Source organism: Scyliorhinus torazame, chromosome 3 (assembly GCF_047496885.1).
Source record: "Scyliorhinus torazame isolate Kashiwa2021f chromosome 3, sScyTor2.1, whole genome shotgun sequence".
NCBI classification, from domain to species: domain Eukaryota; kingdom Metazoa; phylum Chordata; class Chondrichthyes; order Carcharhiniformes; family Scyliorhinidae; genus Scyliorhinus; species Scyliorhinus torazame.
In genome coordinates, this window is record NC_092709.1 from 291,419,158 (window position 1) to 291,445,621 (window position 26,464).

The window sequence follows — 26,464 nt, forward strand, 5'->3', positions numbered from 1 at the left end:
CTTCGTTCTTTTCTCGGTCTCGTAAACTATTACGGGAAGTTCCTCCTCAATCTGGCAACTACGCTGGCCCCTTTGCACCTGCTGCTAAAGAAAAATCACACCTGGGTTTGGGGTCAGCCGCAAGAAACCGCTTTCCGGCGGGTAAAGCAACAATTGTCGTCGTCTGGGTTACTAACCCACTATGATCCGGGAAAGCCTTTGCTCGTCACATGTGATGCATCCCCGTATGGTATTGGGGCCGTCCTGTCCCACAAGATGGAGAACGGGGCCGAGCGACCGATAGCTTTCGCCTCCCGCACATTGACTGCAGCGGAGAAAAAGTACGCGCAGATCGAGAAGGAGGGCCTGGCAGTGGTTTTCGCGGTGAAACGCTTCCACCAGTATGTGTACGGCCGCCATTTCACTATCGTGACTGATCATAAGCCCCTGCTGGGACTCTTCAGAGAGGATAAGCCAATACCGCCCATTGCTTCTGCACGGATCCAGCGCTGGGCTTTGTTGCTTGCTGCATGTGAGTATTCTCTGGAGCACAAACCAGGTATGCAGATAGCAAATGCCGACGCACTGAGCCGATTCCCTTTATCGACCGGCCCCATGTTGACCCCCACGACCGGTGAGGTGGTTGCAACCCTAAATTTTATGGACACCTTGCCTGTCACGGCATCACAGATCCGTGAGTGAACCCAAACGGAGCCAGTCCTGTCAAAGGTTCGGTACATAGTCCTGTATGGTGGGCAGCGTAGACAGCTCCCAGGCGAGTTGCGGGCATTTTCCTCCAAGCTGTCAGAATTCAGCGTGGAAGACGGCATCCTCTTGTGGGGGACGCGTGTGATTGTCCCGGAAAAAGGCCAGGAGCTGATATTATCAGACTTGCACAATGGGCATCTGGGCGTGACCAAGATGAAAATGTTGGCCCGGAGTTATGTCTGGTGGCCAGGCCTCGACACCGACATTGAGAAGGTGGCCCAAAACTGCTCCATTTGCCAGGAGCATCAGAAGCTTCCGCAGGCCGCGCCCCTACATCACTGGGAATGGCCAGGGCGGCCTTGGGCACGCTTGCATGCAGATTTCGCAGGCCCTTTTCAGGGATCCATGTTCCTTCTACTAATTGACGCCCAGTCCAAATGGCTGGAGGTGCATAAGATGCAGGGGACAACGTCCTGCGCAACAATTGAAAAGATGCGTTTATCATTTAGTACGCATGGCCTCCCCGAGGTGCTGGTCACGGATAATGGCACTCCATTCACGAGTGAGGAGTTTGCTAGGTTTACAAAGATGAACGGCATCCGCCATATCCGTACTGCCCCTTACCACCCGGCTTCAAATGGGTTGGCAGAGCGTGCAGTGCAGACATTCAAAAGAGGCCTAAAGAAGCAGTCTTCCGGATCAATGGACACGAGACTGGCTCGCTTTTTGTTTACGTACAGGACCACCCCCATGCAGTGACTGGGGTAGCTCCCGCAGAACTCCTAATGGGCCGGAGACTCCGCACCCGCCTTAGTATGGTTTTCCCGGACATTGGCGCAAAAGTACGCCGCACACAAGAACGGCAGGGACAGGGATTGTCTCGGCATCGTCCGATCCGGCAGTTTGCGCCCAGTGACCCAGTATTCGTGCGGAATTTTGCTGGTGGTGCCCAATGGGTTCCTGGTGTAATCTTTCGCCAAACGGGCCCTATATCTTACCAAGTGCAAGCCCAGGGTCGTCTCCAGCGAAAACTTGTAGACCACGTCCGGTCCAGAAGATCATCCCCTCAAAGGATTCCCCGCCCCCGGAGCTCATTTCAACAGCCGCAAAGACCAGAGACAAGGGAAGGTAGTCCTCAAAATCTTCCACTGGTGCCTCACTCGAAGCCTGCGCAGGTCGTTACAGGCCAAATGGAGATAGAGACACTGACATGACGGAGGCAGCAGACTCTGACTACGAGATGGAGACACAGGATGCATCAGAGGGGGAATCCTCGGGTCCACGGGCCGTGTATGTACAACCGCGCCGTTCAGCACGGAAGCGCTGGTCTCCGTCTCGTTACACGCCGCCTGATCCAGCGCCACGTGCAAATGGTGTCCGGCCTGCGGCCAAACTAGTCCGACGCCTTCCTTCGCCAGGGTCTTCGGTGGATTTCTTGGACTTTGGGGGGGAGGGATGTTATAACCTGCCTACTTACGATTGGCTGGGGACTAATGACTATCCCACAATCCTGTGGGAGTATGAACTTCCCCAATGAGGGGGGCGGAGAAACTCCTAGTATAAATAAGCTGGCCAGTTCAGGAACCAGCAGGAAGGAGAAGGTAGCAAGGGAAGTTACTGCTACTGTTATGTATATATTGTTATAGTAAATAAATGTTATTACTTTGTATCCTTAAAACTCGTGCTGGATTCTTTGTGGCCCTTACAAAAATCTCATAGTTAGGGATCCTCTCGGAAGGAGCGATCACAATATGGTGGAATTTAAAATACAGATGGAGGGTGAGAAGGTAAAATCAAGCACTCGTGTTTTGTGCTTAAACAAAGGAGATTACAATGGGATGAGAGAAGAACCAGCTAAGGTAGACTGGGAGCAAAGACTTTATGGTGAAACAGTTGAGGACCAGTGGAGAACCTTCCAAGTGATTTTTCTCTGTGCTTAGCAAAGGTTTATACCAACAAAAAGGAAGGACGGTAAAAAGAGGGAAAATCGACCGTGGATATCTAAGGAAATAAGGGAGAGTATCAAATTGAAGGAAAAAACATACAAAGTAGCAAAGATCAGTGGGAGACGAGAGGACTGGGAAATCTTTAGGGGGCAACAGAAAGCTACTAAAAAAGCTATAAAGAAGAGTAAGATAGATTATGAGACTAAACTTGCTCAGAATATAAAAACAGATTGTAAAAGTTTCTACAAATATATAAAACAAAAAAGAGTGGCTAATTGGTCCTTCAGAGGATGAGAAGGGAGATTTAATAATGGGAGATGAGGAAATGGCTGAGGAACTGAACAGGTTTTTTGGGTCGGTCTTCACAGTGGAAGACACAAATAACATGCCAGTGACTGATGGAAATGAGGCTATGACAGGTGAGGACCTTGAGAGGATTGTTATCACCAAGGAGGTAGTGATGGGCAAGCTAATGGGGCTAAAGGTAGACAAGTCTCTTGGACCTGTTGGAATGCATCCCAGAGTGCTAAAAGAGATGGCTAGGGAAATTGCAAATGCACTAGTGATGATTGACCAAAATTCACTAGACTCTGTGGTGGTCCCGGCGGATTGGAAATTAGCAAACGTGGCACCACTGTTTTAAAAAGGAGGTAGGCAGAAAGCGGGTAATTATAGGCCAGTGAGCTTACCTTCGGTAGTAGGGAAGATGCTGGAATCTATCATTAAGGAAGAAATAGCGAGGCATCTGGATGGAAATTGTCCCATTGGGCAGACGCAGCATGGGTTCATAAAGGGCAGATCGTGCCTAACTAATTTAGTGGAATTTCTTGAGGACATTCAAGGTAGATAACGGGGAGCCAATGGATGTGGTATATCTGGATTTCCAGAAAGCCTTTGACAAGGTGCCACACAAAAGTTTGCTGCATGAGATAAAGATGCATGGCATTAAGGGGAAAGTAGTAGCATGGATAGAGGATTGGTTAATTAATAGAAAGCAAAGAGTGGGGTTTATAGGGTGTTTCTCTGATTGGCAATCAGTAGCTAGTGGTGTCCCTCAGGAATCAGTGTTGGGCCCACAATTGTTCACAATTTACACAGATGATTTGGAGTTGGGGACCAAGGGCAATGTGTCCAAGTTTGCAGACGACACTAAGATAAGTGGTAAAGCAAAAAGTGCAGAGGATACTGGAAGTCTGCAGAGGGATTTGGATAGGCTAAGTGAATGGGCTAGGGTCTGGCAGATGGAATACGGCAGATGGAATACAATGTTGACAAATGTGAGGTTATCCATTTTGGTAGGAATACCAGCAAAAGGGATTATTATTCAAATGATAAAATATTAAAACATGCTGCTGTGCAGAGAGACCTGGGTGTGCTAGTGCATGAGTCGCAAAAAGTTGGTTTACAGGTGCAACAGGTGATTAAGAAGGCAATAGAATTTTGTCCTTCATTGCTAGAGGGATGGAGTTTAAGACTAGGGAGGTTATGCTGCAATAGTATAAGGTGTTAGTGAGGCCACACCTGGAGTATTGTGTTCAGTTTTGGTCTCTTACTTGAGAAAGGACATACTGGCACTGGAGGGTGTGCAGAGGAGATTCACTAGGTTAATTCAGGAGCTGAAGGGGTTGGATTACGAGGAGAGGTTGAGTAGACTGGGACTGTACTCGTTGGAATTTAGAAGGATGAGGGGGGATCTTATAGAAACATATAAGATTATGAAGGGAATAGATAGGATAGATGCGGGCAGGTTGTTTCCACTGGGGGGTGAAAGCAGAACTAGGGGGCATAGCCTCAAAATAAGGGGAAGTAGATTTAGGACTGAGTTTAGGAGGAACTTCTTCACCCAAAGGGTTGTGAATCTATGGAATTCCTTGCCCAGTGAAGCAGTTGAGGCTCCTTCATTAAATGTTTTTAAGATAAAGTTAGATAGTTTTTTGAAGAATAAAGGGATTAAGGGTTATTGTGTTCGGGCCAGAAAGTGGAGCTGAGTCCACAAAAGATCAGCCATGATCTCATTGAATGGTGGAGCAGGGTCGAGGGGCCAGATGGCCTACTCCTGCTCCTAGTTCTTATGTTCTTAACAGTAACTTTTTAAATTTAAAAAAAACAAAAACTTTTAACTTTAATTTACTAATTAATTGACGCAATGTCAGTTAGAGGGGTGCAGTGCTCTGACTGTGAGATGTGGCAGGTCCGGGAGGCTTCCAGCGTCCCGGATGGCTTCATCTGCAGAATGTGCACCCAACTGGAGCTCCTCACAGACCGCATGATTCAGTTGGAGCAGCAATTGGATGCACTTAGGAGCATGCAGGTGGCGGAAAGCGTCATAGATAGCAATTATATAAATGTGGTCACGCCCAAGGTGGAGGCAGAGAAATGGGTGACCACCAGAAAGGGCAGGCATTCAGTGCAGGAATCCCCTGTGGTTGTCCCCCTCTCGAACAGGTATACCCCTTTGGATACTGTCGGGGGGAATAGCCTATCTGGGGAAAACCGTAGCAGCCAGAGCAGTGGCACCACGGCTGGCTCTGATGTTCAGAAGGGAGGGTCAAAGCGCAGAAGAGCAATATTAATAGGGCACTCTATAGTCAGGGGCACAGATAGGCGCTTCTGTGGACGTGAAAGAGACTCCAGGATGGTATGTTGCCTCCCTGGTGCCAGGGTCCAGGATGTCTCCGAACGGGTAGAGGGCACCCTGAAGGGGAGGGCAAACAGGCAGAGGTCGTTGTACATATTGGTACTGACGACATAGGCAGGAAGGGGCATGAGGTCCTGCATCAGGAGTTCAGGGAGCTAGGCAGAAAGTTAAAAGACAGGACCTCTAGGGTTGCAATCTCGGGATTACTCCCTGTGCCACGTGTCAGTGAGGCTAGAAATAGGAAGATAGAGCAGCTAAACACGTGGCTAAACAGCTGGTGTAGGAGGGAGGGTTTCCGTTATCTGGACCACTGGGAGCTCTTCCGGGGCAGGTGTGACCTATATAAGAAGGACGGGTTGCATCTAAACTGGAGAGGCATAAATATCCTGGCCACGAGGTTTGCTAGTGTCACACGGGAGGGTTTAAACTAGTATGGCAGGGGGGTGGGCACGGGAGCAATAGGTCAGAAGGTGAGAGCATTGAGGGAGAACTAGGGAATAGGGACAGTGTGGCTCTGAGGCACAGCAGACAGGGAGAAGTTGCTGAACACAGCGGGTCTGGTGGCCTGAAGTGCATATGTTTTAATGCAAGAAGTATTACGGGTAAGGCAGATGAACTTAGAGCTTGGATTAGTACTTGGAACTATGATGTTGTCGCCATTACAGAGACCTGATTGAGGGAAGGGCAGGATTGGCAGCTAAACGTTCCAGGATTGAGATGTTTCAGGTGGGATAGAGGGGGATGTAAAAGGTGTGGCGGAGTTGCGCTACTGGTTAGGGAGGATATCACAGCTGTACTACGGGAGGACACCTCAGAGGGCAGTGAGGCTATATGGGTAGAGATCAGGAATAAGAAGGGTGCAGTCACAATGTTGGGGGTTTACTACAGGCCTCCCAATAGCCAGCGGGAGATAGAGGAGCAGATAGGTAGACAGATTTTGGAAAAGAGTAAAAACAACAGGGTTGTGGTGATGGGAGACTTCAACTTCCCCAATATTGACTGGGCCTCACTTAGTGCCAGGGGCTTAGACAGGGCAGAGTTTGTAAGGAGCATCCAGGAGGGCTTCTTAAAACGATATGTAGACAAACCAACTAGGGAAGGGGCGGTACTGGACCTGGTATTGGGGAATGAGCCCGGCCAGGTGGTAGAAGTTTCAGTAGGGGAGCATTTCGGGAACAGTGACCACAATTCAGTAAGTTTTAAAGTGCTGGTGGACAAGGATAAGAGTGGTCCTAGGGTGAATGTGCTAAATTGGGGGAAGGCTAATTATAACAATATTAGGCGGGAACTGAAGAACCTAGATTGGGGGCGGATGTTTGAGGGCAAATCAACATCTGACATGTGGGAGGCTTTCAAGTGTCAATTGAAAGGAATTCAGGACCGGCATGTTCCTGTGAGGAAGAAGGATAAATACGGCAATTTTCGGGAACCTTGGATAACGAGAGATATTTGTAGGCCCTGTTAAGAAGAAAAAGGAGGCATTTGTCAGGGCTAAAAGGCTGGGAACAGACGAAGTCTGTGTGGAATATAAGGAAAGTAGGAAGGAACTGAAGCAAGGAGTCAGGAGGGCTAGAAGGGGTCACAAAAAGTCATTGGCAAATAGGGTTAAGGAAAATCCCAAGGCTTTTTACACGTACATAAAAAGCAAGAGGGTAGCCAGGGAAAGGGTTGGCCCACTGGAGGATAGGCAAGGGAATTTATGTGTGGAGCCAGAGGAAATGGGCGAGGTACGAAATGAATACTTTGCATCAGTATTCACCAAAGAGAAGGAATTGGTAGATGTTGAGTCTGGAGAAGGGTTTGTAGATAGCCTGGGTCACATTGAGATCCAAAAAGACAAGGTGTTGGGCATCTTAAAAAATATTAAGGTAGATAAGTCCCCAGGGCCTGATGGGATCTACCCCAGAATACTGAAGGAGGCTGGAGAGGAAATTGCTAAGGCCTTGACAGAAATCTTTGGATCCTCACTGTCTTCAGGTGATGTCCCGGAGGACTGGTGAATAGCCATTGTTGTTCCTCTGTTTAAGAAGGGTAGCAAGGATAATCCAGGGAACCACAGGCCGGTGAGCCTTACTTCAGTGGTAGGGAATATACTGGAGAGAATTCTTCGAGACAGGATCTACTCCCATTTGGAATCAAATGGACGTATTAGTGAGAGGCAGCATGGTTTTGTGAAGGGGAGGTCGTGTCTCACTAACTTGATGGAGTTTTTCGAGGAGGTCACAAAGATGATTGATGCAGGTAGGGCAGTGGATGTTGTCTATATGGACTTCAGTAAGGCCTTTGACAAGGTCCCTCATGGTAGACTGGTACAAAAGGTGAAGTCACATGGGATCAGGGGTGAGCTGGCAAGGTGGTTACAGAACTGGCTAGGTCATAGAGGGCAGAGAGTAGCAATGGAAGGATGCTTTTCTAATTGGACGGCTGTGACCAGTGGTGTTCCGCAGGGATCAGTGCTGGGAACGTTGCTGTTTGTAGTATATATAAATGATTTGGAGGAAAATGTAACAGGTCTGATTAGTAATTTGGCAGACGACACAAAGGTTAGTGGAATTGCGGATAGCGATGAGGACTGTCAGAGAATACAGCAGGATTTAGATTGTTTGGAGACTTGGGCGGAGAGATGGCAGATGGAGTTTAATCCAGACAAATGTGAGGCAATGCATTTTGGAAGGTCTAATGCAGGTAGGGAATATACAGTGAATGGTAGATCCCTCAACAGAATTGAAAGTCAGAGAGATCTAGGTGTACAGGTCCACAGGTCACTGAAAGGGGCAACACAGGTGGAGAAGGTAGTCAAGAAGGCATACGGCATGCTTGCCTTCATTGGCCGGGGCATTGAGTATAAGAATTGGCAAGTCATGTTGCAGCTGTATAGAACCTTAGTTAGGCCCCACTTGGAGTATAGTGTTCAATTCTGGTCGCCACACTACCAGAAGGATGTGGAGGCTTTAGAGAGGGTGCAGAAGAGATTTACCAGAATGTTGCCTGGTATGGAGGGCATAAGCTATGAGGAGCGATTGAATAAACTCGGTTTGTTCTCACTGGAACGACGGAGGTCGAGGGGCGACCTGATGGAGGTCTACAAAATTATGAGGGGCATAGACAGAGTGGCTAGTCAGAGGCTTTTCCCCAGGGTAGAGGGGTCAATTACTAGGGGGCATAGGTTTAAGGTGAGAGGGGCAAGGTTTAAAGTAGATGTACGAGGCAAGTTTTTTTACACAGAGTGTAGTGGGTGCCTGGAACTCGCTACCGGAGGAGGTGGTGGAAGCAGGGACGATAGTGACATTTAAGGGGTATCTTGACAAATACATGAATAGGATGGGAATAGAGGGATACGGACCCAGGAAGTGTAGAAGAATGTAGTTTAGTCGGGCAGCATGGTCGGCATGGGCTTGGAGGGCCGAAGGGCCTGTTCCTGTGCTGTACAGTTCTTTCTTCTTTGTTATCCTCAGGAACTCCAGTCCCTCCAGAAATCGTTTCATCCCCTCCTCCCCACCTGGGGGTTCCGATTTGTCCAATTTACTGTAAAACTCCCGAAACACATCATTCACCCCCACCGGGTCCAGAACAAACCCCCCCCCTTGTCCCTCACTTTCCCTCTCTCTCTCGCCACCTCCTGTTTCCTCAGCTGATGCACCAGCATCCTACTAGCTTTCTCCCCATATTCATATACCCTTACCCTCCTCAGCTGTCCCACCGCTTTACCTGTGCACAGTGGTCCAAATTCTAGCTGCAGTCTCTGACGCTCCTTCAGGAGCCCATCGTCCGGTGTCTCCACGTAGCTCCCGCCCATCTGTAAAACTTTGCCTGCTCCTTATGGACCCGAATTGAGATTAATTCTTCCCTGATAACCACCATCAATGCCTCCCATACCACCCCCGCTGACACCTCTCCCGTATCATTATTGTTAATGTATCTCCGAATGGCTTCCCTCACCCGCTCACACGTCTTCCTCCACTAACAGCCCCACAACCAACCTTTATTGCGGGGGCCTTTCCTTTACTAACTTGCAAGTCCACTCAGTGTGGGGCATGGTCTGACACCACTATTGCTGAATATTTAGCATCTACCACCTCAACCAGCAGCGTTTTGTCCATCGCAAAAAAGGCTATGCAAATAGGAGTAGAACGAAAACTCCTTACTCCTCGGCCTCCCGAATCTCAGCGGATCCTCCCCCCCCCCCCCCATATGCTCCTTGAACCCCCGGAACTCCTTAGCCATTGCTGATACCTTCCCAGACTTCGAACATGACCGGTCCAGCCTTGGGTCAAGGACTATGTTGAAATCTCCCCCCATAATCAGTCGATGTGAATCTAGGGCCGGAATCCTCCCCAGTACTGGTCTCATAAATTCCACGTCATCCCAGTGCATGTACATTCACCAACACCACGGCCATTCCCTCCAGTTTAACACTAACCATAATGTATCTACCCCAGGTCCACCTCAATATTCCCCACCTCGAACGCCACCCGCTTATTAACCAAGATTGCCACCCCCCTCGTTTTGAAGTCTAACCCCGAATGGAACACTTGCCCAACCCATACCTTCGTTAGCCTAATCTGGTCCCCCACCTTCAAATGTGTCTCCTGCAGCATGGCCACATCCGCCTTCAATTGCCTCAAGTACGCGAACACACGGGCCCTTTTGACTGGCCCATTCTGTCCCGGCACGTTCCACGCGACCAGTCTGGTCGGAGGCACCTCGCCCACCTCCCCTGCTGATCAGCCATATCCTCTCCTAGGCCAGTCTTCGGCAACGACCGTCATCCACCATCCTCTTCCACTTTGAAAGTTCCCTCCCCGTCAGCAGTACTGTCCCCCCCCCAACAGATCTTCAGCTCACCCCCCACTGCGCTTACGTGAACTAGCCCGCCCAGCTAGCCTGGCAGAACCATCCATGGCGTCTAGCATCCTACCCCCCCCCCCACTGATTCCTTTCCTCCCGCTCTCATGGTGCAAACAATCAAAGCAAAGGCAACAAGTAAAAACAAACAAACAATCCCTCCCAAGGTCCGAACAGAGAACCACCCCTCATCCCTTGACAAAGAACTGTGAACCAGCCTAAAGTCAAAAAACATAAAAAAGAAAAGCGAACAAAATTTTTCGCAATACAGTACATTCACTCCACTTCTCCTCCATCAAAGTTCACCTTCTCCTGCCAGTCCATTCTCTTTCATGAAGTCCGCTGCGTCCTCCGCCGAGCTAAAGTACAACTCCCGGCCCCCATAGGTCACGCATAGGCGAGCCGGGTACACTAGTCCGAACTTTACACCCTTCTTGTACAGGGCCGACTTGCCCTTATTAAAGCTCGCCCTCCTCTTTACCAGCTCTGCCCCCAGGTCCTGGTACACACGCATCATCTCACCACCTTCCCCGTTGCAATGCCTCGTCTACCTGGCCCACGTCCTGATACGTTCCTTATCCAGGGACCAGTACGACCGTACCACCATCGCCCTCGGCGGCTCACCCCACTGGAGCTTGTGCATCAGCGTCCTTTGGGCTCGATTCACCTCTAACGGCCAGTCAAATGCACCTTCCCCAAGCAGCTCCTCCAGCATCTTCCCAACGTATGCACCCGCATCCGTCCCTTTGCTCCCCTCCGACAGGCCCACGATCCGGATGTTCTCCCTACGAGATCGGTTCTCCAGGTCATCCACTTTCTTCAGCAGTCGCTTCTGTTGGCCTCGCATCAGTCCCAACTCCGCCGCCATCGAGGTGGACTGTTCCTCATGCTTCCCTGCCAGCTCCTCTAACCTCTAGATCGCCTGTCCCTGTGCTGCTAGTCTCATCTCAACACGGTCAACCACCGCCTTGATCGAGTCTATCGCCAGGGCTAGGTCCTCCGAACTTCGCTTCCGCTGCTGGGTGAACTTCTCGTTCAAGAAGCTCACTAACTGCACCATCGACCACTGAGCCGGCAGGGCATCCGCCACCTCCGTGTGCATTGCTGGCACCTCACCTGCCTCAGCCAACTGGTTTGTTTTTTTCCGGGTACTTCTGGTCCACCGCTCCATAAACTAGGGGGTCAATCTCTTCTGCTGTCGCTTCCGCACCTTTTTCCTCCAAAGTTCCTGCTACAAACTGGGGCAAAGACCACCACGAGCGGGAGCTACCAAATATGCGACCACTCACTCCATGGCTGCCACCGGAAGTCCCGTTGTCCACCTTTTCAACTGTAAATAATATTGAGACAAAGTAATTGATCAACATGTCTGCCATTTCTCCATTATCACTGACAATATCTGTGGATAGTTTGAAACAATTCTGTTATTGGGTTATCATAGAATCCCTACAGTGCAGAAGGGGGCCAGTCGGTCCATCCAATCTGCATCAACCCTCTGAAAGAACATTCCATCCAAGCCCACTCTCCCGTCCTATCCAAATAGCCCCTTAACTAACCTACATAACTTTGGACATCACGGGACAATTTATCATGACCAATCCACCTAATCTGCAAATTTTTGGACTGTGGGAGGAAACCAGAGCACCTGGAGGAAACCCACGTGGACATGGGGAGAAAGTGTAAACTCCACACAGTCCCCAATGCCGGTAGTGAACCCGGATCCCTGGTGCTGTGAGTCAACACTGCTAACGACCGTGCCACCCGTTGCTCGTGCTTTTTTGCGATTTCAGTATCTCAGATAGTTATGGGTTATGAAGGCCACTTGGGCCATTTTAGTTATTATATAGAAAGATGTTGGAAACGTTCCATTTTAACATCGAATTGTTTCTTAAAAGATTCCAGAGTTTTCATTGCTGCTCTTGTTTCTTGGTGATCTAACCGATGCATTGACCACGTTTTGGGTAATGAAAACATTTCTAATACCAACCTTAAATTGACTTTTTACCTTTTCAAAATTGTGTCCCTGTCAATATTTGATATTATTTGACCATTTTTCAAAATGGGAATTAGTTGTTGGAATTGTAGGGTACAGGTATTCAAAAATCAAATTTCAGTTCTGGAATCCTGAGTCGATGACCAAAATTAGTTGCAGGCATTTTCAAGGAATTCCAAGATCATTGCCTTGTAAATCGCTCTAATTTATGCCAGCACTTTGGGATAAATAGCATCTGTTCTCTGGTTCATTTGTGTTGAGCTTGACTGGGTCTTCCATCTCGTTTATGTAAATCATTGATTTTGCTCAGGTTAGTTTGGCTGGCAGACAGCATGTTGTTGCATATCGAAGACTTAGAATTGAAGGAGAAACTGTACCTCTAAGTGAAGTGCAAACTGTACTTCTAAAATTAGATTTTGGGTAAAATTGGAATTGGAAGAGTGGAGAAAGGGGGAGCAGTGGAGTTCAATTCATATTAAAGCACATAATTCAAGTGCATATCAAATTTTGGGAAGCTTTTGTCAAAGAATCATTTGGAATTTTGAGTGAATTATGTGGAATTGAAGAAAATCTATCAAATTAGATGAATTGCTGATTAGAAGGGAGAAAGCCAGGTAGGAGATAAAGGCAAGGACTGGAATGGGGTACTAGTGGTGCACAGTGTTTTGCTTCTGTTCACTATGTGCATCAATGATTTGGATATAGAGGACAAAGTAGGATCCAAACCTGCAGACTGCACAGTACATTATTCTTGAGGTCCCAGCTGCAAGATGATATTGATAAGATGATGTAATGATCAAAAGATATCTCACAATTCCGTGACAGTAAGCACAAGGTGCTACTTTTTGATAATTCTTTGAATGGCAGAGACCTGGTGATGTAGAAGAGCAGATATTTTGGGGGTTCAAGTTCATAAGGCATTGAGAGTGGTACATAATATGAGGTATAGAAAGTAAAAGTTGAGAGGTAATGATGAATCTGTATAAATCTTCAGTATGAAAACATTTGAAGTAGTTTGAGTTTTACACTATTGGAAGAATGTTCAAGCAGTAGAATTTGCATAGTTTCACTAGGATGAGAAAATACAGATGAAGGAAATTGGAAAAGTTGGGTTACGACATGAGAACTATGGCGAACATAGGATGTTTTGATAGCTGTTTATGTAATGCAGGCATTTAACAGGATAGATAGAATTGGACTGTTCAGTGATTGAGGATCTCAAATGGGGGGGGTATGAACTTAAGATTAAATGTATGAGATTTAGGTTGGAGGGCAGACTCATTTTCTTTTTAAGTATTTTTATTCAAATAAGGGGTATACATAAAATATAAACAATCAATCAATAATAAAATAAACAAAATACAATCCTCCCAATTTGAGATTTTTTCGCTTATTTCTATCAAAACATGTGCTTTTTCCTCCTCCGTTATCCCATCTCTCCTACCCCCCTCCCTTTACCCGCTGGCAACAATTAGATCTGCAAATAGAGACAAGAATAGTTATCTCGTCCAGAATTCCCCACCTGAGCCAAAAAGGGGAAACTTGATTTTTTTCAAGTATAAGGAATTCCACAATATCCCCCAACCATGTCGATATATTCTTGGCAGATCTTCGGATTCCCATTCTAATATTCGCCTTTGGGCAATCGATGTGGCAAAGGCCACCATTATGGCTCTTTACCTTCTATTAGTTCTCTGTTTCCGTCACCCCAAAATCGTCTTCGAGGTCCAGGTAATATTTCCACCTCAAGAATTTTTGATAATGTTTTAAACACCGAGGTACAGCATTTTCTTAAAGACGTATTTTAATGCTGTTGCATGAAGCGGAGGCTTATCAGCTTTAAAGAATAAATAGAATAAGTGATTTGACAGAAGGCCGAGTGTGGGGGTTGAGGAAAACCCTGTAAATGGATATGGGAGCAGGGTGCATGTATGGTGTTTACATCTAGAGTGTGGTAGATAAAATTCAACATGGGCTGGTTGGACTGCATGGGCTATTTCTGTGTTGTAATTTCTATGCAAGTAAGATTCAGAACATTTGCTATTCTACTTTTATCCATTATTTCGAGCCCATTTACATCTCTTACAGCTATTATTTCTTGTCTTGTTGCATTGAAATGCTTTATTGTTGGGTTTGACCTCCGGTCCTCTGAACACCAATTAGCTGTGTTTCTGTGTTTTCTTGTATTTATGTCAATGTATCCCTTCCCCATTTTCCCTTCAGCTTTTGTGTAGGTTGTCTGGTAGAATTGGTAGAATAAGGTTTGCATTTATTTGATGATGTATTTTCTTGTGTGCTTAACAGGCCTTTTGTCTGTCTCGCTATTTCTACCAATATTAATCAATCTGTTATTTTAATTTCTTTAGTTTCTTCAGTACTTGGTTATTTCACTGATTATATTGATTACAAAGTCCAATCACTGACAGGTCACTCTCAAGGTCTGTTTTGCCCGTTTATTTTACTGACTTATTCACTAATCTCTGATGACTCACCGAGAAGACTCGGTCCCCTCATGTTTGTTGATGATTTTAAAAGTTTGTGGGCACCCTCAGAAGTAGTTACTTTAATTTGATTTATTATTGTCACATGTATTAGTATACAGTGAAAAGTATTGTTTCTTGCATGCTATATAGACAACGCATACCGTTCATAGGGAAGGAGAGACTACAGAACGTAATGTTACAGTCATAACTAGGGTATAGAGAAAAGATCAACTTAATACGAGGTAGGCCCATTCAAAAGTCTGATGGCAGCCGAGAAGAAGCTGCTTTTGAGTTGGTTGGTACGTGACCTCAAACTTTTGTATCTTTTTCCTGACGGAAGAAGGTGGAAGAGAGTATGTCCAGGGTGCTTGGGATTTTTAATTATGCTGGTTGCCTTTCCGAGGCAGCTGGAATTATAGACAGAGCCATAGAATCATAGAATTTGCAGTGCAGAAGGAGGCCATTTGGCCCATTGAATCTGCACCGGCCCTTTGGAAAGAGCACCCCACTTAAGCCCATGCCTCCACCCTATCTCCATAACCCAACAACCCCACCTAATCTTTTTTTTTTGGACACTAAGGGTAATTTATCATCGCCAATCCACCTAACCTGCACATCTTTGGGCTGTGGGATGAAACCGGAGCACCCGGAGGAAACCCAAGCGCACACGGGGAGAACATGCAGACTCCACTCCACACAGACAGTGACCCAAGCCAGGAATTAAACCTGGGACTCTGGAGCTGTGATGTAATTGTGCTAACCACTGTGCTACTGAGTCAGTGGATGGGAGGCTGGTTTGCGTGATGGACTGGGCTACATTCACAACCTTTTGTAGTTTCCTGCTGTCTTGGGCAGAGCAGGAACCATACCAAGCTGTGATACAACCAGAATGCTTTCAAAGATGTATCTGTAAAAGTTGGTTAGAGTCGTAACTGACATGCCAAATTTCCTTAGTCTGAGACTGTAGAGTCATTGGTGGGATTTCTTAACTATAGTGTCGGCATGGGGGACCAGGACGGGTTGTTGGTAATCTGGACACCTAAAAACTTGAAGTTCTCGACCCTTTCTACTTCATTCCCATTGATGTAGATAGGGGCATGTTCTCCTCTATGCTTCCTGAAGTCGCTGACAATCTCCTTCATTTTGTTGACATTGAGGGAGAGATTATTGTCGGCGCACCAGTTCACCAGATTCTCTATCTCTGCTGCAGAGATTGACCAGATGTCCCCTATTGACACTGAAAAAATGCCCCTTTTCTCATGTGCCGTGTTACTGTACTCTGCTTAATTCGTTCATTAATAAAGTAACATAAACATTTTTAAAGAAAATTGGTAAATTCCACAACTGCTTGCAATGTTTTCTAATCCACTTCCACTGAATTTATTTTGCATCCTATTTTTTCTTTAATTTACTGAACTATTTAAAATTACTTTTGATATTTGTCTCATTTAATCTATTTAAAATCAAACTTCTCCTTGGCTGCACTCTGGATCTAGGACCCACTGATTTTCAGTTCTTCGGATTCAACATTAAGTATGACTTGGTCATGTTATGGGAAATGTCAGTGTCACTTTCATATCACTATTACTGAGTGTGAGAATTGGAGAGTGGAAAGTAGAGAAGAGCAATATATAGAGTGAGTTCTTGTTTTCTTGAGCATGTTCTGCAGAAAGACATATCCTAATTTAGATAGAAAATCTGAAAGGAAAAACTTAGCTATTGTCTCTTGAACTTTAAGTGCTTTTGGATCCAGGATGATTGTCATGTGTACATTTGCTTATGTAGATTGTATACGAGCTTAACAGTTCATATACAGTTACAGGGCTTTTGGTGCTGTACACTAATGTGCAGCTATCTTAGTGTCTTGTACACGATAAATGCTTATCTCAAGGGTCTTACAGCCTTTCTGCAGTCTTTCTTAAATGTTCTTGTTAGAGTGGCAACTTTTGCAGAATTCGACTAGTGTATTGCTGTGGGAACATTCCTATTTGTTAGAATATTGTTGTGGAATGGAATGATTTGTCTTGAGCGCAGCCTAATCTTGGCCTACTGCACCTTGAGAGGATGCCAGCATAACTGATTAGCTTCTTCAAAGAAACAAAAGTCAAAGTCAGACTGGAATGCTGACTTGCATGCTATACAGACAACGCATTGCTGGTACCCAAAAGCAGACCATTGCTCCCTACGGAGTGTGGAATCCTGCACAGGGGATTTATGATATATAAAGAACAAAGTGCAATCCGATTTTAACCATTAATTTTTCTTTCTCTTTGTACAGGGCAAACTAGATTTGAACACAACTCTGCCAATAAGACAGACTGCATCCATCTTCAAGCAACCAGTAACTAAAGTTACAGATCACCCTAACAACAAAGTAAGATCAGAACTTCAGAGAATAACAGAACAACCACAACAAGTAAGTTTAACATTCTGTGTAAATGTGTTTTAGTGCACAGCATTTGCACACCATGAAAAATGGCAACTTTATTTCACTTTCCTCATTTATAGATTGCTAAAGCTTCAGCATGACTTGCTTTTTAAATTTGGCTCGTTATCTTTCCCCAAATGAGTTGCATTCTTTGACATGCAACATGTTGTACATATTTTCAATTTGGTATACTCTTGAGAAAAGAGATGCAAACCAGGGAGGAATGGTCCAGTACGGTGTGATCAATTAATAATAAATATTTCTTAACTTAACAGAAAATAAAACACACAATAGGTAGGATTGTAATATACTACACACAGTTTTACATGAAGTTACACCTTGGTTCCCAACTACCTACGTTTCCTGAACACTGAGATGCCCCTTGTTCCTAAACAACATCCAATATTATATAACTCAATGAGCTAAAACCAGCAGATAATTACCACTCGAGGGTTATTTGGCCACGTTTGGGGAAAACCTTCTTCAATTTCAACGTATACAATATCTTCTCAGTTCGAGTTTTAGATTTTAACCAGCTGCCCGTTTAGCAATAACTTATTTTCGGGGGAGACTGTTTCTACAGTTGGGTATGTCTTTGAGGTAGCTGCTAATGTTTCTCTTTTTCCAGTTATTGTGCTATGGACATTTCATTCTTTCCCTTTGATGTTACCCACCCTGTGGATCTGACTTTTAGCATTATACATGTCAATTTCCTTGTATCTCCACTTTGCAGTTTCCTCTTCTATACCCCATTGTTTTCCCCTCTTCACATCGGCTTTTCTCACTAAAATGCGAATTTATATATCAAACTCTCTTCAGACAGTTACTCTTATCAACTCCCTTTTTACGTTTTATCCCAGTTTAATTTTTTCATATTAATTTTCCCCAATTCCTAACTCAGCCCCATTCAGCCTGAGACGCTATTCAATAAGTTGGTGGCTGATCTTTGACCTCCATTTTACTTTCCCGGGCAATCCCATGCCCATTGATCCGTGTACAGTCAAAAAACTGTCAGTCGCTTCCATGAATATACTCAGTGACTGAGCATCCATGGCTTTTGCGGGTAAAATTTCCTAAAGATTCGCAACCCTTTCAGTGAAGAAATTCCTCTTCATTGAAGTCTTAAATGATTGGCCCTTTACTATATCCTTAGCTTTAGATTATCCAACCAGGGGAAGCAACCTCGCAGCATCATTTCAAACTTTTCTCACCATGGGAAAAAATATTCTGCTTTTCTATTCTTCCTACCAATGCAAATCACCTAAAATTTCCCAACATTCTATTCCATCTGCCACCTTATTCCCCACGCGCTTAACTTGCCTGTATCCCTTTGCAGCCTCTTTGTGTCCCTCTCCCAGCTTACTATCGCACCTAACTTTGTATGATAGCTTCCATCAGCTCTGTTACACAGCCAGCAGGGCATTGGCTTGCACAGTCACCACCATATCTACATGAGTGTCAGCCGGAAAATATACACACCCAAACAGACTCACCAGACATATGGCTTGGTAGGTCAGCTGATTTCCCAAGTGTCCCTCAAAGTATTTAAAAATAGAGTTCTGGGTTGAGGAGACAAAATGCTGGAGACAGCAGGATCACCGGTTCTTGTTGCTCCCGAATAGTTGTATTAGAATTTGGGACATATTTAACTGTGGTAGATTTTCTCGGCTGATTGTCAGGTCATCCATTGATTTGATGTTTGTTGGATATCAATTGGTGACTTATTGCAAACCTATCTAAAATAAATTAATCCTTTTCTGATGAATTGCAGTACTGCTTTTATTTTTGCTCTCTAGAAATTGAGTTTGCCCATTTAAATTCACTTCAGTAACTCATTCCACAATTTTCTGAAGTTAAAAAAAAATTGATAATGACTTCTTTGCCTTCCAATTAGTGGGGGCCGGTTTAGCTCAGTTGACTGAACAGCTGGTCCGTGATGCAGAGCGAGACCAACGTGTGTGGGTTCTATTCCTGTACTGGCTGAGGTTATTCTTCTCAACCTTGCCTCTCACCTGAGAAAGCTAGTGATTCCAAACAATTCTACTTTATTTAGCTGAAAAGTCTCACTTCATAATTGGGATGCTAAGGCGAGGTGGTGGTGTAGTGGTATTGTCACTGGACTAATAAACCAGACACCCAGAGTAATGCTCTGGGGACCCAGGTTCAAATCCCACCACTGCAGATGGTGAAATTGAATTCAATAAAAATCTGTACTTAAAAGTCTAACGATGACCATGAAGCCATTGTCGATTGTCGTAAAAACTCATCTGGTTCACTAATGTCCTTCAGGGAAGTGGATCTGCCTTCCTTACCTGGTCTGACCTACATGTGAGTCCAGACTCCTCCCTCGAGGGCAATTAAGGATGGGCAATAAATGCTGGCACAGCCTGCGACGCCCACGTGCCATGAACGAATAAAAAATTGCTAGTTCACTAAAGCTGTTTTTAAGACTGCCATATTACCATAGTATTCCACTCTATCTGGGAGAAAGACTTTCTTTGATGAATATGCTGCTGTATACATTTTCTGGTTGGATAGGAAATCATAAAAGGTTTTAATGTGATTAGCAATAAGTATAGGTCAAATATTGTACAGAATGCCATCGTACCACTTTGGCTATGTTCTGTACAAGAATCTTAAGACCAAGTCCAATTTTCTCATCACGTAAATGTTCTTCAAGCGGGTTATATGAATGATTGTTAGCCCATCGTATCTCAAGTTAGAATGTATTGAGATGTTATTGTGTTACGACATTGCGTTGTGGCTTTCTTAATAAATTGTATTTAGTTTTGTTAGTATAACAAATGGACAGTTATTCATCTGATTTTTGTTTTAATTTTAAAGCATGGATAACAGGCTGTGCAGTAATATTCTTAATATGCACTAAGTTGAAGGCTAGATGTTTGGTTGGTTACTTCATTTACTTGCAGGAGCAGCCTCATTTAGAAATATTAGCGTTTTACAAATATTTGTCCCACTCTGATTGAGCTGTGGCCTTCCTCACTAGCTAGCCACGAGCATCTGTACCACTAATTTGATGATTGGGAATCTTTTGTAGCTCTCAAAATTCCTCTTCGGATGGTGGATGTCCTTTTTTGTAATTCGCACCCAGTAGATCTTTATGTTTTTACTTTTTCCGTTGCCTTCCAGGGGTTAGAATTAAACCTCTGAGCACTGGAACGGCAATTTTCCTCACAAGGTTACTGCTTTTTCATGAGCGTAATTTGCCGTGAAATCTGTGAAAGGGATGAGGTTGTGTGTATGGTCGCTTTCCTTATGTGGAAGTGGTGGTCTGGTAGTAATGACACTGGACGAGTAACCCAGAGGTCCGGGGCTAATGCTTTGGGGGCACGGGTTCAAATCCCACCAGGACAGCTGGTGAAATTTAAATTTAATGAATTAACCCAGAATTTAAAAGGTGACACTTCCGGTGACAGCGGGCGGGAGGCAGCCGCAAACTGGAGGGCTCCCACTCGGGAATAGAAATTTTGGGGTTTTAACCCGGTCCCAGGGGCAACGGAGGCTGAAAAAGCTGTAAAGGCACAGTGAGGAGAAATGTCCAAGTTTGGGGAAAAAAACGGCCGTGAAAAAGGGGGTTAATGAAAGTCAACCGGTGAGTGGAAAAGTCAACGCAGGAACTGTAAGGAAAGCAGAGGCTGGGGCACCAGGGGAGGCCGCATTGCTCACAGCTGAAGAAATGACTAAGGTGATGGCTGTGGAACTTGAAAAACAGTTCACAAAGCACATGGAAGCGATAAAGGAGATGGGGGCGGTATTGAAAGTGCTGGTGGAGGAGACGATTACCCCGGTGAGGGCATCGGTGGAGGTGCGGGAGCAAGGTGAGACACTGAAGGAAGTGGAAGAGGCATTATCGCAGCACAGTGATCAACTCACGTCGATGGGGAAGGAGTTGCGGCAGGTGTCAGAGACCAACAAGAGTCTGCGAGCCAAAATAGAAGACCTGGAAAACAGATCCAGGCGGCAGAATCTGAGGATTGTGGGTCTGCCCGAAGGGGTGGAAGGCCCGAGGCCGATGGAGTATTTTGCCATGATGTTGGCAAAGCTATTGGGGGAGGGGGAGGATCCCTCTCGATACGAACTGGATCGGGCTCATCGGTCATGGAGGCCTATACCAAAGGCGAGTGAGCTGCCAAGAGTAGTAACTGTGTGTTTCCGTAGGTACAGCGTGAGGGAGAAGGTCCTGTGCTGGGCAAAGCAGAAGCGGGGTGGTGCAGTGGGCTGGAGCTGGTATACGCATATACCAGGCCTTTACAGTGGAGCTGGCGAGGAGGCGGGCTGCCTTCAGCCGGGTGAAGAAGGCACTGTACATCAGTAAGGTGCAGTGCAGCGTAGTAAACCCAGCTAAGTTGAGGGTGACCGACAAATCGAAGGACTTTTATTTTGGGACGGCGGATGCGGCGGAGGAGTTTGCGAAGGCAGAATTGAGAAATGGGACTGAGAGCGGGTCGTGTACCGATGTAGCCTTATGTAACTTTATTTTTTCACTGCGTGTTGGTGTATGTACTAAATTAGTCAACGCTGTATATTTGGAGAAGGGAAGAGTTGGGACTTTCATTTGCAATGGTTCTTTGGGGCTTGGGTGTGTAGGCCGAGGTGGTGTGCTAAAGGGAATTTCTTGGTTTTCCTGGGACCAGGCAAGGGGGAAGGAGACGCCAGTGGGGGCCTCCACGCTGGCCGGTTTAAGCTGGCCAGTGAACGGGAATGAGGTGGGGGGAGGGCCTGCGGCCATCAGGGCCTGTTAGAACCGGTTTCGATGAGTCTAGCTGGGGTGAAAAGTTGGGGGAAGGAACCGAGGTTGGGGGGAGAAGTTTACAAGAGGAAGTGGAGGACAGGAGTCTGGGAGGGGAGAATGGGAGGGGTGTCTACAATTCATGGGTGTAATTCACGGTACTCTTTTGGGGATTGGATGGAGCTGAATATTAGGGGGGGGGGGGGGGGGGTGGGTGGACTATATATGCCAACGGTGACCATAGGCGATTCCTTTTTTTTCTCCTTGGGAGGTTTCGTCTTATTTGATGCTTATATTGTCAGGTGGGCTGTTGTTTGGGGGGTGGTGGAAGGATGGGATCGTTGCTGTTAATAAGGGGATTGACATTGTATTCGTTACCGTTTACTATTTGTTGGTGGGGTGTAAATTCTGAAGGAAATGTGAAAATGGAGAATAAAAATGTTTTTTGAAAAAAAGAATATAAAAGGTAGTCCCAGTTATGGTAAAAGTATAAATCCATCTTTTTATTAATTCATGGAACGTCGGTGTCGCAGGCTGCGCTGGCATTTTTACCCATCCCTAATTGCCCTTGAGGAGGCAGTTGAGAGTCAATCACATTCTGTCGGTCTGGAGTCACATGTAGGCCAGACCAGTTAAGGACGGCAGATTTCCTTCCCTAAAAGAGATTAGTGAACCAGATGGGTTTTTCCGACTTTTAATTCTAGATACTTTATTGAGTTTAGATTCCATCATCTGCTGTGGTGGGATTCAAACCTGGGTCCCCAGATCATGGGTCTCTGGATTCCTAGACCAGTGACAATACCACTATGCCACTGCCTCCCTAAATCTGCTGTCCTTACTTGATGTCCTTACCGAGACGTGACCCCAGATCCACAATAATGTGGTTGACTCTTAAATGTCCTCCTGAATTGGTCGAGCAAACCACTTGTTTGTCCTCGCCCATAACCGAAAAGTATAAAAGGAATGAAACCAAACAGTCCACCGCGGCACCGGAAATGGCGCCGGCACACTGAGCGTGTCAGACCTGCAAAGTCCTCCTGACTAACATCTGGGGGCTTGTGTCAAAATTGGGACAGCTGTCCCACAGAATAGTCAAGCAACAACCTGCTGCAAATCCTACCTTACAGACAATATCACAGATGCTATGATCATTTTCTTAGTCTGTGGCTGGTGGAACAGACATGACGGCACAGTGGTATACAGTCAAGACAGAGTTTCCCTGTGAGTCCTCAACATTGAATTTGGACCCCATGAAGTCTCATGACATCAGTAAAACATGGATAAGGAAACCTCTTGGTGATTACTGCCTCCCGCCCGAGAGCGATTATGGCTGGCAGTTTACTTCAAAACTCTTTTCCTGTGATATCCCCATGTCGCCTGCTGCCATTAGCATCTAGTAATCTGTCGATCAGTCAAGAACATAATCAATGATTGAGCTTACACAGCTCAAGAGAATTCCAACTAACAAGGTGGGGGTTACACAAAATATCCTCATTCCCAATGATGGGGGAGCCCAGCACATCAGTGCAAAGGACAAGACTGGAGCATTTACAGCCATCTTCAGCCAGAAGTTCTGGGTGGACAATCCATCTCTGCTTCCAGACTCACAGATGCCAGTCTTCAGCCAATTTGATTCCTCCATGTGACATCAAAGGACAACTGAAGGTATTAGATACTGCAAATGCTTTGGGCCCTGACAACATTCCAGTAATAGTGCACAGAACTTGTGCTCCAGAATCAGCCGTAGCTGAAGCCAAGATATTTCAGTATAGTTACGATGCTAGCATCTACCTGGCTATGTGGAAAATGACACAGCAGGTCAAATCCAACCCGGTCAATCTAATCTCTCAAACTTACAATGGCCATTTACAATGGTGAAACTGAAAGATAAGGACACGACAGGCAGTTTCCAGCTGACCCCTCCAACAGATTCAATGTACTAATGAAGCCGGGCCATGTTGAGGATCAGTGGGAAATCTTCAAGAGAAGGATTAAAGAGAATGCAGAATTCACCATCAGACAGGAGTCATAAGCAGGCAGCATGGTGTCGCAGTGGTTAGCACTTTTGCCTCATGGTGCCGAGGAACCGGTTCGATCACGGCCCCAAGTCAATGTCCATGTGGAGTTTGCACTTCTCCCAGTGTTTGCAAGGGTCTCACCCCCACAATCCAAAAAGGTGTGCAGGGTAGGTGCATTGGCCACACTAAATTGCCCTTAATTGGAAAAAAGAAGAATTGGGTACTCTAAATTTAAAAACAACTGGAGTCATCGAGTCATCCAGCACAGAAAAGACCCTTCGGCCCATCCTGTCTACGCCATCCAAAGAAACCCACCTAAAGCTATTCTAACCCCAATTTCCAGCACTTGGGGGCCCGTAGCCTTGTATGCCCTGGGATCGTAAGTGCGCACTGAAGGAGAGGGGAACAAACAAAGGCCGATGGGTCACTGACTCATTGTGGAGGTTGACTGGAGAAACAAAACTGCTGACGAGCAAGAGGGGCCAGGAAAAGAATGTTGAAAAAGGTGAGAAGACAATGAGAAGTACAGAAGACTGGATAAAGCTGTGACAAAATTCGGCAGAAGAGACAAATGGGAGTGGGTAGAGTTGAAAGGCAGGGAGGCAACAACAGCAAATCGGAATGATTGAAAGATACTGTACAGGATTGAATGGGAACTGATTGGTAAGGGCAGTAGGACACTCTTGATGGATGAGGAGGAGGCAAGTTAGGTGGAACAGTTTGGGGAGATCCTCAACCAGCCCAGCTCCGTATTGAGTTCAATGATCACATCACACCTCAATAGTTGAACGTTAACCTGGGAAAAATTGCCGAACCAGGGATCCAAGGAACCATCAAGAGGCTGACGAGCTGCACGGCACCTGGAAATGATGAGATACCAGCAGAACTATTGAAACATAGCAAGCATGGACCTTTCAATGTGATCTGGACTGCAGAGAATGTCCCAGATGACTGGAGGCAAGGAGTCATTGTCAAGCTTTCAAAGACCGGGAACCTCATTGACTGCGTCAACTGGAGGGATATAACACAGCTGTTAGCATGGTGCTATTCAACAGATTGATAGCAGAAGTAGACAGTACCCTTCATGAAGGGTTTCCATGTTGACAGATCATGGAACGAGTAGATATTTATGCTCAGGAACATAATAGAGTCACTTGTTATCAACTTTGTTGATTTCAAGGAGACCTTTAATAGTACCCAATGGCAGTTACTCTGGTAGAGCATCCCACAACATCACATAAGTATGGCAAGGCTGCATGCGCTCCCCAGTCATCCTCGTCCTTTTGGTTATGAATTATGTCATGGGCAACGTGTTGGTGGGTGCAGACTTGGGCATCCCAGGGCAACACCACCAGTTTATGGACCTGTAGTTTGGAGAATATATCACCTTGCTGCCAAAGAATTGCTCATCCTCTAATGGCATTGAATCTCTACAGCGCTAAAGGAGGCCATTCAGCCCATCGGGTCTGTATCAACCCTCTGATAGAGCATTCTATCTGGGCCCACTCCCCCCGCCCTATCCCTGTAACTCCATTGCTCCACCTAACCTTTGGACATGAGGGTCAATTTATCTTGACCAATCCACCTAACCTGTGCATCTTTGGGCTGTGGGAGGAAACCCACGCAGACGCACACAGTTGAAATAGAAGCCAGGTCCCTGGCCCTGTGAGGCAGCAGTGCTAACCACTGTGCCACCATGCTGCCCACCAGTCTTTAAAAACAATAAATTTAGAGTACCCAATTATTTTTTCCAATTAAGGGGCAATTTAGCGTGACCAATCCACCTATCCTGCACATCTTTGTGTTGTGGGGGTGAAACCCATGCAAACACGGGGAGAACGTGCAAACTCCACACGGACAGTGACCCACGGCTGTGGTTCGTACCCGGGTCCTCAGCGCCGTAGGCAGCAATGCTAACCACTGCACCACCGTGCTGCCTCCTGACCACCAATCTTGAGAGGAGCGGCACCAAGGCTAGTCGACGCATCAGCTGTAAGAAGAGAAAGCCGATGACAGCTGGATGGCAACGAGGACCTCCCATCACCATCAGGCAACTGAACATCAAGGGCATAAACCGTTTTCCATTGGGAAGTAACCTCTCCAGGGAGGGTGATGTCAGAGATTAGCAACCACGTGAGAATTAGCAAAGTGGCATCGGTCATCCAATGGCTCCCCACCTTCTGGGCATTGAAACTTGGCTCTACATGTCCATAATAGTACCAATCGCAATCAATGCCAACGAGACATGGAAGAGAACAGCAAAAATGTCACGCACGTTGGACATCTTTTCACCAACGTTGTCTGTGCAAGATCCTGGGCATTACATGGAGAGACAACATCAATGAAGAAGTGCCTGCAGGTTATTATGACTAAAAGGTGCGCAAGACTGGCTGAATGCCACCTGAATGTATGCCCCACCAGAGTGGCAGTAGAATGGACACCACAAGATGGGAAAAAGATGATGGGGCCGACTGCAGAAACTTGGCTCAGTAGTTTTGTGGGGGAGCTTCAGGAGTGGGACACCACGTGGGTTGGAGTAAAGAAATTATAATGGACCTGGCTGGTGGTGGAGTCTTGTTGCTATAGTTCTTTTGGTCCCGCACGGGTCAATGTAAGTCTATTCATGATCATCAGCAAAGTTTTGGAAAGGTTGTCGAAAGTACTATCAAACACTAC

General features: G+C 46.0%; 1 protein-coding gene across 1 annotated transcript in view; it reads left to right on the forward strand.

The window, feature by feature from the left end:
- Positions 1 to 26,464, forward strand: part of mbd2 (methyl-CpG binding domain protein 2) — a 216,558-nt gene that overhangs the window by 54,139 nt on the left and 135,955 nt on the right. Inside the window, exon 3 of the mRNA XM_072497410.1 lies at positions 16,871 to 17,008. Within this exon, the coding sequence (XP_072353511.1) occupies positions 16,871 to 17,008 (138 nt within the window). The remainder of the gene's footprint in view (positions 1 to 16,870; positions 17,009 to 26,464) is intronic.